This window comes from Leucoraja erinacea, chromosome 24 (genome assembly GCF_028641065.1).
Source record: "Leucoraja erinacea ecotype New England chromosome 24, Leri_hhj_1, whole genome shotgun sequence".
NCBI classification, from domain to species: domain Eukaryota; kingdom Metazoa; phylum Chordata; class Chondrichthyes; order Rajiformes; family Rajidae; genus Leucoraja; species Leucoraja erinaceus.
The window spans coordinates 4,891,484-4,904,629 of NC_073400.1; the positions used below are offsets into that span (position 1 = coordinate 4,891,484).

Sequence of the window (13,146 nt, forward strand, 5' to 3'; positions counted from 1 at the left end):
TCTTCTTTTCTCCCCAGAATCCATGATTTTCCCACACCCACAATTCCCATTCCCATTCATCCAGCATTGGCCCACACACATAGTCATAGAGTGACCCAGTGTGGAAACAGGCCCTTCGGCCCAACTTGCCCACACTGGCAAACATATCCCAGCTACACTTAGTCCCACCTGCCTGCGTTTGGACCATATCCCACCCAACCTGTCCTGTCCATGTACCTGGATCTGCAGTTCCTAGTGCTTCCTTGCCCTTCTTGGCTCAGACCATTTCCCAACACCCTGGTGCTGCCCGACCCTGCTGAGCTCCTCCAGCAACATATTTCTTCATTCTTGGTTTGCTTTCTGCTCTCCTTTTCCTTCCCTTCGTACCTGCCTTTCCCCGCTGTCCCCTCCCTCCCTCTCTCCCTTGTCCCCGGTGCCTGTGGGAGTGTGTGTGTGAGTGTGTGTGTGTGTGTGTGTGGGGCGTTAGCGGGCGGTGACCGGCGAGCCCACGCCTCCAGAGCCTCGGCCGTGGGGCGGAGCTGGAGCTGGAGCGGGAGTGGGAGCCGGGGGCAGCGGCTCGGTGCCTGGGCAGCGCCGGTCGATGTGTCGGCCCGTCGGACGGACGGACGGACGATGATGAGCCGAATGAAAGCGGCGGTCGCTCAGCTAGTCAGCAGCATCGCTTCTGGCTCTGGCTCCGGCTCCGGCTCCAACCCCGGCGCTGGCCCGGAGTCCTGCGCCCGTTTCCCTTACTCCCGGCCGCTGTTCCTGCTCCTCAGCCCCGACGAGGCGCAGCGAGCGGCGGATCACAGCAGCAGACCCATCCTGGCGCCGGGGCAAGGCGGCAGGGGTGCCCTCCCCTGGGACTCGGGGTACGCAGAGTGAGTACTGACCGACACTAACTGGGGGAAGATTGCATTAGATGCATCTTCCTCGCTGCTGGAGTACTGGGCGGGGAGGAAACTCCAGCAAAACTTAACTCACTCACTCTGTTTAAGAAGGAACTTCAGATGCTGGACAATCGAAGGTAGACAAAAATGCTGGAGAAACTCAGCAGGTGCGGCAACATCTATGGAGCGAAGGAAATAGGCAGCAAAGAAAATATCAGATTCAGATTCAGATTCAATTTTAATTGTCATTGTCAGTGTACAGTACAGTACAGTACATGAAGATCTAAATATGTGCAGGGGGAGCCAGCAACGCCATTCATTGTGATCATGGCTGATCGTCCGTCCACTATCAATAACCCGTGCCTGCCTTCTCCCCATATCCCTTGATTCCACTAGCCCCTAGAGCTCTATCTAACTCTCTCGTAAATCCATCCAGTGACTTGGCCTCCACTGCCCTCTGTGGCAGGGAATTCCATAAATTCACAATTCTCCGGGTGAAAACGTTTTTTTCTCACCTCAGTCTTAAATGACCTCCCCTTTATTCTAAGACTGTGGCCCCTGGTTCTGGACTCGCCCAACATTGGGAACATTTTTCCTGCATCTAGCTTGTCCAGTCCTTTTTTTTTCTTCTATGGAGCGAGCGAAGGAAATAGGCAACGTTTCAGGCGGAAACCCTGGAGGAAATAGGCAACGTTTCGGGACGAAACCCGGAAGGGTTTCGGCCCGAAACGTTGCCTATTTCCTTCGCTCCATAGATGCTGCTGCATCCGCTGAGTTTCTCCAGCACTTTTGTCTACCTTCTAACTCACTCACTCTCTCTCTCTCGTGGAGGAAGGAACTCCAGTGCCAGGGGCAAGAATGTAGGATGAAAGGTGAGGGAGAGGTGAGAAAATAGGTGCACACACTTCCCCTAAAAGGGTTTAAAACAGTCTTTGATTTTTTTTTTGAGGTGTATAGATATTTAATAAGCAGGGTGACTCTGGATGGGAGGGAATACAATATAGAGGCTACAACTAGATCATACCTGGTCATTTTAAATGGTGGAATAGAATTAATAGGCCAAGTAGCACACTCCTGCTTCTAATATGTATGCACACAAGTTCGTATTTGCATCAGGAAGAAACTGGCCAGTTGACACAATAGGATTTGAAGAAGGGTCTCGACCCGAAACGTCACCTATTCCTTCTCTCCAGAGATGCTGCCTGTCCCGCTGAGTTACTCCAGCATTTTGTGTGTGTGTGTGTCTCTCTCTTGCTACTCAGAACATTACCCTGGAAGAAGTTGGAGGTGTTTCAGAGACATGAAGATCTAAGAAACTGGTTTACAACTGCAAACGTTTATAATCGTGTTTAAATGTACGGGTGCCCATTCTTGCAGCACGTTTTACAATCTCAATGTCGTAAATTACTTTCGAGTTAAAGACTTGCTTTTGAAGGGTAGTCACGGTTGGTTGCAACGTAGGAAATGCAACAGTTTGGACATAATCCACTTTCTAAAAGGCAGTGTCACGGCCTGGGTACTTTCGTTCCTATGCGATAAATATTGTGTAATAGAGCTTTTGATGGGTTGTTTTCACACCTTGCCTTTCCATATCTCTCGTTTCCCTCTCCCCTGACTCTCAGTCTGAAGATGGGTCTCGACCTGAAACGTCACCCATCCCTTCTCTCTAGAAATGCTGTCCGACCCGCTGAGTTACTCCAGCGTTTTGTGTCTAACTCCAAGATAAATATTGGCCAGAACACAATCTGTTTTCCCATAGAGTGCCAACAATATCTAGAAACAGTTTAGCTCTTCCCTGCCAAAGAAAGGGGGCAGAGAGGTGCAGCAGGTGGAGCTGCTGCCTCGCAACTTTGGCCACTTGGGTGCAATGCTGAGGTCGTGTGCTTGAACCTTCTCCCTATGACCATGGGGGCTTCCCTAAGGTGCACCACATGTTTTCTCGCGTTCAAAGGAGTGCCAGTTGTCATTGGCTATTGTAAGATGACCATAGTGATGAATGAGGGTAGATTTTGTTCCCGATGTTGGGGGAGTCCAGAACCAGGGGCCACAGTTTAAGAAGTCTTCGCTCCATAGATGCTGCTGCACCCGCTGAGTTTCTCCAGCATTTTTGTCAGCCACAGTTTAAGAATAAGGGGTAAGCCATTTAGAACGGAGGCCAGGAAACACTTTTTCTCGCAGAGAGTTGTGAGTCTGTGGAATTCTCTACCTCAGAGGGCGGTGGAGGCAGGTTCTCTGGATACTTTCAGGATAGAGCTGGATAGGGCTCTTAAAGATCGCAGTCAGGGGATATGGGGAGAAGGCAGGAGGGGTACTGATTGGGGATGATCAGCCATGATCACATTGAATGGCGGTGCTGGCTTAAAGGGCCAAATGACCTACTCCTGCAACTATTGTCTATTGTCTATTTTCTTAATGGAATAATGTAGGTACCATAAAGAAGGAGACAACACAGAATCAGGCCCTTCGGCCAGACAAATCTATGCCAACCAACAACAACCCATTTCTACCTAAAATGGGAACTGTGAGGCCATTCATTTCAATGAGGACTGCTCTACCCTGGAGAGGAAATATAGATCTTTTATTTAATTATTCATAGGCAAATGTTTTTGAAGGGAAGTAATTGCTTACATTTTATTTTGAAAATTCAACTCTAATATAATTGTTTGTTTCTACGATCAGGGGACTCCAAAGAATGTAATATGTCATTATGTTTTCATTCATTCTACCACCTCCATATTATTCAGATCATCTCTTTTAATTTGTTTTTAATAGAGTTTGCACAATGCAGACTCCAGTAGCAATGATGTTACTTGACATCCGGACTGCAAGCTCAGCGATAAGGTTCCTAAAACCATAAGAATGTAAGACATTGGAGCAGAATTAGGCCATTCAGCCCATCAAGTCTACTGCACCGTTCTATCATGGCTGACCTCTTTTCCCTCTCAACCCCATTCTCCTGCCTTCTCCCCGTAACCTTTGATGCTCTTCCTAATCATGAACTTATAATTCTCCGCTTTAAAACTACCGAATGTCTTAGCCTCCACAGCCATCTGTGGCGATGAATTCCACAGATTTACCACCCTCTGGCTAAAGAAATTCCTCCTCATCTCCATTCTAAAGGTACGTCCTTTTATTCTGAGGCTGCACCCTCTGGTTCTAGACTCTCCCATTATTGGAAATATCCTTTGCATGCCACTCTAAAGGGCCTGTCCCACTGCGGTGACCTAATCTGTGAGTTTAGAAGAGTTTCCCCTTGGCTCAAACTCGCAGCATGGTCGACACAAGGTCCTAGGAGGTTCTTTGTGGTCACTGGAACTCTCCTTCATGCTCGAGGGAATTTCCTGCATACTCACGGCCTCAGCTAGGTCGCGGAAAATTTTTCAGCATGTTGAACATTTTTCTGCGAGTAAAATTTGGTCGGCATGGTTCTTTTGAACTCGTAGTGCAGTGGAGTGGGGTTGCTATGTAGTTACAGGCAGTCGAGGGCAGCCGTAGGCAATCTCCTTCGCTGACCGGGCATTTTAATTGGCTCATTGGAGTTTTCAGGACCAAGGGAAAATGGCTGCTAAACTTTATTATATTTCTTAAAAGTGTCTCCATTCCTTCTCCTCCCCTTCTCTCCCCTTCTCTCCCTTCTCTCCCTTCTCTCTCTCTCCCTTCTCTCTCTCTCTTCTCTCTCCCTCTCTCTCCCCTTCTCTCTCCTTCTCTCTCCTTCTCTCTCCTTCTCTCTCCTTCTCTCCCTTCTCTCCTCCTCTCTCTCTCTCTCTCTCTCTCCTCTCTCTCCCTCTCTCCCCTCTCTCTCCTCTCTCTCCTCTCTCTCTCCCTCTCTCTCCCTCTCTCTCTCCTTCTCTCTCCCTCTCTCTCTCTCTCCCCCCTCTCTCCCCTTCTCTCTCCTTCTCTCTCCCTCTCCCCCCTCTCTCCCCTTCTCTCTCCTTCTCTCCCCCTCTCTCACCTTCTCTTCCCCCACCCCCCCCCCACGCTCTCTAAAGGACTTACCGTACACTGTGCAGCCGTCTATTACTTTCCTCTTCATTGCGGGTGTGAATTTCAGAAAGCGCTCCCCCGCTTTCCCTCGCGCCCGCCTTTGCAATATGTTTGTGTGTGTGTGCGGTCGGTCGATCCACCTCGCGGTATCAACGCGGACAGTCGATCCTGCTTGAGGTTTTCCAGGCGAGTGCCCTCGAGCTTGAAGGTCGAAGACACTCTTCTTAACTTGCGGATTAGGTCGCCACAGTGGGACAGCCCCTTAACGTTCACGCCTTTCACGATCCAGTAGCTTTCAATGAGATCTCCGATCATCCTCTTTACTTCAGTGAATGCAGGCCCAGTGCCTTCAAATGCTCTTCACACATTAAACCAATCAACCCCGGGATCATTCTTGTAAACCTCCTCTGGACCCTCTCCAAATACCAGCAAATCCTTCCTCAGATATGGGACTCAAAACTGCTCACAATATTCCAAATGTGGCCTGACCAGTGTCTTGTAAAGCCTCAGCATTACATCCTTGCTTTTATATTCTAATCCACTCTAATGTTAGCATTACATTTGCCTTCTGCTGACTCATCCAGCAAATTAACCTGAAGACTAGGTATATGGCAATGTTGGCTATATGCAAATGATCTTACAGGAAGTAGATTGTTATTCAGTGAATATTATGTAGCAGGCAAAGCAAATAATAAAAAATAAAATAAATAGGCACAAAAAGCTGGAGCAGCTCAGTGGGTCAGACAGCATCTCTGGAGAAAAGGAATAGGTGACGTTTTGTATCGAGACCCTTCTTCAGACTGAGTGCCAGGGGAAAGGGAATCAAGAGATACAGATGTTGATATCGAGAGATGGAGAACAAATGAATTAAAGATACCCAATAAAGTAACGGTGACAAAGGTCATTGTTAGCTGAGGGCTCGATGAAAACGAGTTACAGACAATGAGACTCAACAAAACAACTTTAAAGATAGTACAATGGCTTGGGTGGTGGAGAGACCAAGTCATTGTACAGGATGCAAGAGTTACTTGGTGAGAGAAATCAATATTCATACCGCTGGGTTGTAAGCTGCCCTAGGGAAATATGAGTACAGCACCTCAACCCGAAACGTCACCCATTCCTTCTCTCCAGAGATGCTGTCTGACCAGCTGAGTTACTCCTGCTTTTTGTGTCTTATCTTCGGTTCAAACCAGCATCTGCAGTTCCTTCCTAAACAAAAAATAAAAAGCTGGTTCACATCATCCTATTGTGCTTCTGTACCATTCCATGAACCCAATCATGGACCCTAATAAATATGTTTACTGTTCCTCGATTCAGTGGTCAGAGCTAAATTCTACAAGAGTGTGTAATTTTAGTGAGGAATTCAACTAGAACCAGATTTGTGTATGGGACATGTTCTAACCTGTCCATGCACCCAATTGCATCATCCAAGGCCCAGTTGCCATTTGGAGCCAAGTTGTAGCTCATGAGATCATGATCTTGTATCCATGGTTTTGAGATTTGATTGTGATTGAAAAGACCACAAGTGAAGATGAGGTAAATCAGGGAACAATGAGGTAGGTGACGATGACGGCCTGCTGTGCGCAGAATGAATGTTAACTACATGGGTGACCGGTTGCTGCGGACGGCCAAGGCCATAAACATTGGATTAGGATTGTGTGGTCTAATGAGATCCTTCAAATAATTTTTGTGAAGCTGTTTTTTAATGCCAAGCTCTTTACTCTACCTCAATGAAACGATCTGATTTGATTGATGCCTGGAGCAGATTTGATGGCTTTGCCACAATTCAAATAACAGAAAGAATACCATTTGATGGCACAGTATTTGATGATGATGGCAAGAGGACATGGAAGCTGCAAAACCTATTTTTGGTGCTTCATTGCCGAAATGTGATAAAGAATGACCAACAAAGAATTGCATTGAACAATTTTATTCATTTCATTTTACATTATTTTTTGGAGTCATAAATTGGATTATGACTTTGCAGGTAGATAGCTTTCTGTTCATTGTCTGGCCTTGGCTGTGGCTCAGTAGATGCTGATCTTGTCGTTGGAATCAAAACATCGTGTTTAAGTCATACTCCAGTGGTTCAATCTGGGTTGACTAGTCCAGAGTATTTCTGAGGAGTGCACCTGGCCTAAGGATCTGATATCAGGTACTTTTCAGACAGCTGGTAGTCACTGAAACATTAAAAAAATGACCAAGCTTATTTTCCTTATCCTGTCCAGACCTGCAACGTCACTTATCCATGTTCTCCAGCGATGCTGCCTGGCCACTGAGTTACTCCAACAAATTGTATCCTTTTGGTCCATGCAGGGTTTCTGTTCCACATCAGCTCCTCCGACACAAATATCTGACCCTAAGTGCATTACTTAGGTCTTCCTCATTGCCATCCCCATTAAAACACCTTATTGCTTTTCACCTCAACTGCTCCATGTGTTGGGGAATTTGACATTCTAGCTACTCTCTACATTTCTCAAATACCCCATGGGATTTACTAGTGGCTTAAGGTCCTTCATTTAGAAATGCTGCTCAAATCTCTTAATGCTTGATAATAGACGTACGAAATGCTTTTGTTCCGCTGCAGAATATTACTCACTAAATGGGATATCATTGCAAATCCCGCTCTGAGGCTAATATGGAAGATTTGTGAGTCCATATACATGGAGTTTAATGTTCTATGTTCACTTTCTCTTTAATAAGTTACTTCAGGGAGTCAAAGTGTTTTATAATAAGCTAATTAAATTGAAAATCTGAGATTTAACCATGGTATAGAAACAAGAATCTCATTAGAGTTTGGAAGAATGGAGGCAGAATTATTTAAGAAATAGTCTTGGCTCACAATCGTGCAAAAGTTGGAAACTGAGATAAAAAAAACAATTTGTGAGACTGATTCAGCGGAGTGGAAGTTAACATAACTTTGGTCAAATGTATAGGTTTTAAGAAGATCCTTAAAGAAGTAGAGAGGTGCAGATTTTTGAAAGGGGTTCCATCGCTTGGACTCTCACACAAGATGGCGGCTGTGGAGGCAGAAACCACCACGCAGCCCAAGACTTCATAAGAAGAAGGTAAAACTGAGTGAACAACTCAAGAAATAGGGACACTTGAACACAGCGTAAAACATCAGTTACAGAATAGCAGATGACCAAACCAGAAAAATCGCTTCTCTGCTTTTTGGTTAGGATCAAGTGGATCCATGAAGCCAGGCGGCTCTTTGTGTGCTGGTCACAGATGTCGATCTGCAATCGTGCATTACAATCGCTCCACTCTTTTAAACCTCTACTCCAACTGCAGTTTCCCTTTACCATGTAACTGTACGCTGTGGATGGCTCGATTGTAACCACATATCATTTTTCCGCTGACTGGCTAGCACACGACAAAAGCTATTTACTGCGCCTCGGTACATGTGACAATAAACGGAACTAAACTCAACTAATTGGCTAATGGGTTGATCACCAGGTAACAGTTCGGAGGGGAGGATCCATCGGTGGAATGGAAAGTTCTAAGTGGATTTAGAGATGGCGGAGACTGCAGAAATAAAGGGTGGAGGGTACCAGTGGGGGGGGTTTAGATTAAAGAAATTAGAAATTAAAATTTGAGACCACGAGGAATTCAAGAATTCAAGGTTGGTGAAACTAATGATTTTTGAATGGGACGGTACAGGCTTTTTAATATGATACATTTTTGGAGGCTGGAGAATTGGATTCTGAAATTGCAGCTCATTTAAGTTAGACTGTCTGACAAACAGTCTGACAACAAGGCAGAGGAGGCGTTGAAAGATGTGGTGCCGGATACGATTAGCATCAATGCAAATGTTCGCACTCTGCCAATATACTGTATATGAAGAAGCACTTTCAGATGTTTGAGAAATGCAATCAAGTGATGTGCAGAACTGCTCTCCTTAATTGGAATTACCCCAAGGGAGACCATGAGTTTGATTAGGTTATGAATACTTTATCGCAATAGATGTGATTTTGTGCAATGAAACCACTTCACTCATCCCTGGTGAGGGCAATTTCTGGATAGTGCATAGAGCTGTGGGGAATGAAGCTCATCTAACTGAGGAATGCTAATGGCTCAGGATTGTACCAGTGAGCTCTGGTAACAGCCACTGTGATCACTTAGTTCTTCCAGCTCTGAGCTCCTGTAATTGACTCATTCAAGCCAAGATCCTGCAGCTTGCATTTGTCAAGTGCTTCTTTAACTTGCATAAATGCTCCTCACTGCAATGCACATTGCCTGCTCCATTTGTATTGAAGCCATCATGTCACGCCACATGCTCTTGAGTAGGGCTGTGATTCCCAGACCAGAGTGCTGGCCATAGCACTCTGCAGTGAAGTTAGTACATTCCACTGGAGCTTCTGACTGAAGCTAAAAGCACTGTATGCATGGTGACACTGGAGTGATACGGGTAACATTACATGATTGCATCAGACATGCTCAGCATGATTTTCAGCTCTAATGAAGGAAGTGCATCTCAATGTCTAAGAAGGATCCTAGTTTAGTTTATTGTCACATGTGCAGAGGTACAGTGAAATACTTTTGATGCTTGCTAACCAGTCAGCAGAAAGATAATACATGATTACAATCGAGCCATTCACGGTGTATAGTGTATGCAGTCCTGACCCTAAATGTCACCTGTCCAAGCCCTCCACAGGTGCCGTCTGACCCACTGCGTTACTCCAGCACTTCCACTCAGGATTTCAGCATTTACTGTTCCTTGTGCCTCACTCTGAATGTCTTGTTGAGTGAACAAGGGCCAAACAGAACAGGGTGAACGTTTGGATTGATGGGTCTTGGTTAATAAATAAAGAACAACCCTTTTGAAGTCATGGTGCCAGTAACTCATATTGCAGCTGTAGGAGACTTTGGTTAGGCTTCATTTGGAGCATTGCGTGCAGTTCTGGTTGGCTCATTATACAGTGTAGGAAAGATATGGAGGCTTTAGAGAGGGTGCAGAAGAGATTTACCAGACTGCTGCCTGGACTAGTGGATATAAACTGCAAGAAGCGCATGGACAAACTTAGATTTTTTTTTCCTATGGAACGCTGGAGGTTAAGGGAGAACTTATGAGAGACAGCGATATGGAAGACAGTTGGATTCTTATTGCCAGGGTGGAAATAGCAAAGACTGAGAGCATCACAGGGCAGCAGCTGATAGAGCTGCTGCCTCACAGTGCCAGAGACCGTGCATGATGCCTGTGTGGTGTTTGCACGTTCTCCCTGTGACCACATGGTTTCCTTTGTGTGTTCTGGTCTCATCCCACATTTCAAAGAGGGTCTGTAAGTTAAATGGCCTCTGTAAAATTGTCCCTTGTGTGTAGGGAAAGGATTAGAAAATGGGAAAATATAGAACTAGTGTGAACAGTTGATCGACACAAAATACTGGAGTAACTCAACGGGCCAGGCAGCATCTCTGGATAGAAGGAATGGGTGACGTTTTGGGTTGAGTCCTTTCTACAGTTGATCGATGGTCAGTGTGGACTCAGTGGGCAGGGCCCGCTTCCATGCTGTACCTTTAAACTAAATTAGAGGGAAGATAGACACAAAAAGCTGGAGTAACTCAGCGGGTCAGGCAGCATCTCCAGAGAGGAATGTGTGATGTTTCTGGTCAAGACTCGTCTTCAGACTGGTTGGGGACAAGGGAATCAAAAGATATAGTCGGTGATGTGGAGAGATAAAGAACAATGAATGGAAGATATGCAACAAAGTAGTGATGATAAAGGAAACAGGTCATTGTAAGCTGTTTGTAGGGTGAAAATGAGAAGCTAGTGCGACTTGGGTGGGGGAGGGATAGAAAGAGGGAATGCCGTAGCTACTTGCAGTGAGAGAAATCAATATTCATACCACTGGCTGTAAGCTGCCCAAACATAATATGAGATGCTGTTCCTCTAATTTGCATTTAGCCTCACTCTGACAATGGAGGAGGACGAGGACAGAAAGGTCTCTAGGAATGGGAAGGAGAATGAAAGTGTCCAGCAACCAGGAGATCAGGTTGGTTCACGTGGGCTGAGCGAAGGTGTTCCACAAAACGATCGTCCAGTCTGCGTTTGGTCTCACCGATGTATAACAGTCCACATCTTGAACAACAAAAACAGTAGATGAGGTTGGAGGAGGTGTAAGTGAACCTCTGCCTCACCTGAAAGGACAGTCGGGGTCCCTGGACAGAGTCGAGGGAGGAGGTAGAGCGACAGGTGTTGCATCTTCTGCGGTTGCAGGGGAATGTATCTGGGGAGGTTGTGGTTTGGGTGGGAAGGGATGAGTTAACCAGGGAGTTGAGAAGGGGACAGTCTCTGCGGAACGCAGAAAGGGGAGGTGATGGGAAAATATGGCTAGTGGTGGGATCCCGTTGGAGGTGGCGGAAATTTTGGAACATTATGTATTGTATGCGGCGGCTGATGGGGTGAAAGTTAAGGACTGGGGGACTCTGTCTCTGTTGTGACAAGAGGGAGGGGGAGCAAGGGCGGAGCTGTGGGGTACTGAGGAGACACGAGTGAGGGCCTCATCTATGATGGGGGAGGGGAACCCCCATTCCCTAAAGAATGAGGACATCTCGGATGTTCTAGTATGGAATGCCTCATCTTGGGCGCAGATGCGGCGTAGACAGAGGAATTAGTAGGGGATAGAGTCTTAGCAGGAATCAGGGTGGGAAGAAGTATAGTCAAGATAGTTGTGGGAGTCAGTGGGTTTGTAATAGTGATTGTTCAACGCACCCTACAAAGAGGCAGGCATAGCTGGGGCCCATACTGGTGCCCACAGCTACACCTTGGATGGAGGAAGTGAGAGGAGTCGGTTGTTGAGGGTGGGGATCAGCTTTGCTAGGCGGAGTAAAGTTTAAGTAGAGGGAAATTGGATGGGTCTGCGGTCGGTCGAGGAAGAAACGGAGGGCTTTAAGGCCTCCCTGGTGGAGGAAGGAGGTGTAGAGTGACTGAACGTCCATTGTAAAGATGAGGGAGTGGGGGCTCGGAAAGCGGAGGTCATTAAAGAGACAAAGGGCATGTGAGGTATCTTGGACATAGGTCAGGAGAGATATTAGCAACTAGAGGTCACAGCTAAATTAAAGATTTGGAGGCAAACCTTTTACATAGAGAGTTGTGGGTGCCCAAAACCTGCTGTTAGGTATGGTGGTGGAGGCAAATATGATTTAAGAGTGGCATTTAAGAGGCTTTTAGTTAGGCCCACGGATATACAGGGAATGGAGGGATATGTATCATGTGCAGGCAGAGGGGATTAGTTTATCTAAGAATCATGTATAGCACAATCATTGTGGGCTGAAGGGCCTGTTTCTGAGCTGTATTGTTCCATGTCCTATGTTCTCTCCTGCCTTTCCTGTGTGTCCCCTTCCATTTTAGCAAGACTTGCTCATCAGATATCAGAAGAACAGGCATAAATGAAAGTTACATGTAGGAAGGAACTGCAGATGCTGGTTTGAACCGTAGACATAAAAAGCTGGAGTAACTCAGCGGGTCAGACAGCATCTCTTGAGCGACAGAATGGGTGATGTTTCGGATAGTCACCCATTCCTTCTCTCCAGAGATGCTGCCTGTCCTGCTGACATTCCTGCTTATTGTGTCGCAAGCCTGCTCCGTGATTCATCATCATCATGGCTAATCCTGCACATAAATGTTCATTTTCTCACTTCATACTCATTGTTTCCCTTAGTGTAGTAAACCTAGGATTTCAGTCTGGACTGTGCTTAAAGACTGAGGTCTGCAGTCCGATGCAAATTGTGTAAGGTGTTGAATTCATTCCATTCGTTCAACTCCTGTTTGTTAAAATCTACTATCTACTGACCTTTTGGGCAGCACAGTCGTGCTGGAGGCTTGTGACTAGTGCTGCTGCTTTACAATGGCAGATACCCGGTTTGATCCTGACTACGGGTGCTGTCTGTGGAAATCTCTGCCACAGAAGTCTGTGGAGGCCATTTCACTGGATGGATTCAAGAGAGAGTTAGATATAGCTCTTAAGACGAACGGAATCACGGGATATGGGGAGGAAAGCAGGAACTAATTCCGGATGATCAGCCAGGATTGTATTGAATGGTGGTGCTGGCTCAAGTGGCCTACTCCTGCACCTATTTTCTATGTTTCTATTTTCTATGTTTCTATGTCTGTCCTGAGATTCTCCCTGTGACCACATAGGTTTTCTCCAGATGCTCCAGTTTTCTCCTACATTCCAAAGACATGCAGATTTGTAGGTTAATTGGCTTCTGCAAAAAAGAAGCTTTTTGTGCACCTTAATCTATTTTCTTCTGTCCACACAAACAATGTTACCAGCCCAATGTAGTTCAATTA

At 46.1% G+C, this 13,146-nt stretch overlaps 1 protein-coding gene across 1 annotated transcript in view; it reads left to right on the plus strand.

Annotated features, from left to right (window-relative positions):
• The first annotated feature begins 503 nt into the window (after nt 1–503).
• LOC129708586 (protein phosphatase 1H-like) overlaps nt 504–13,146 on the plus strand; it is a 48,760-nt gene continuing 36,117 nt past the window's right edge. The window contains exon 1 of the mRNA XM_055654412.1: nt 504–860. Coding sequence (XP_055510387.1) covers nt 613–860 — 248 coding nt within the window. The 5' untranslated portion in view covers nt 504–612. The remainder of the gene's footprint in view (nt 861–13,146) is intronic.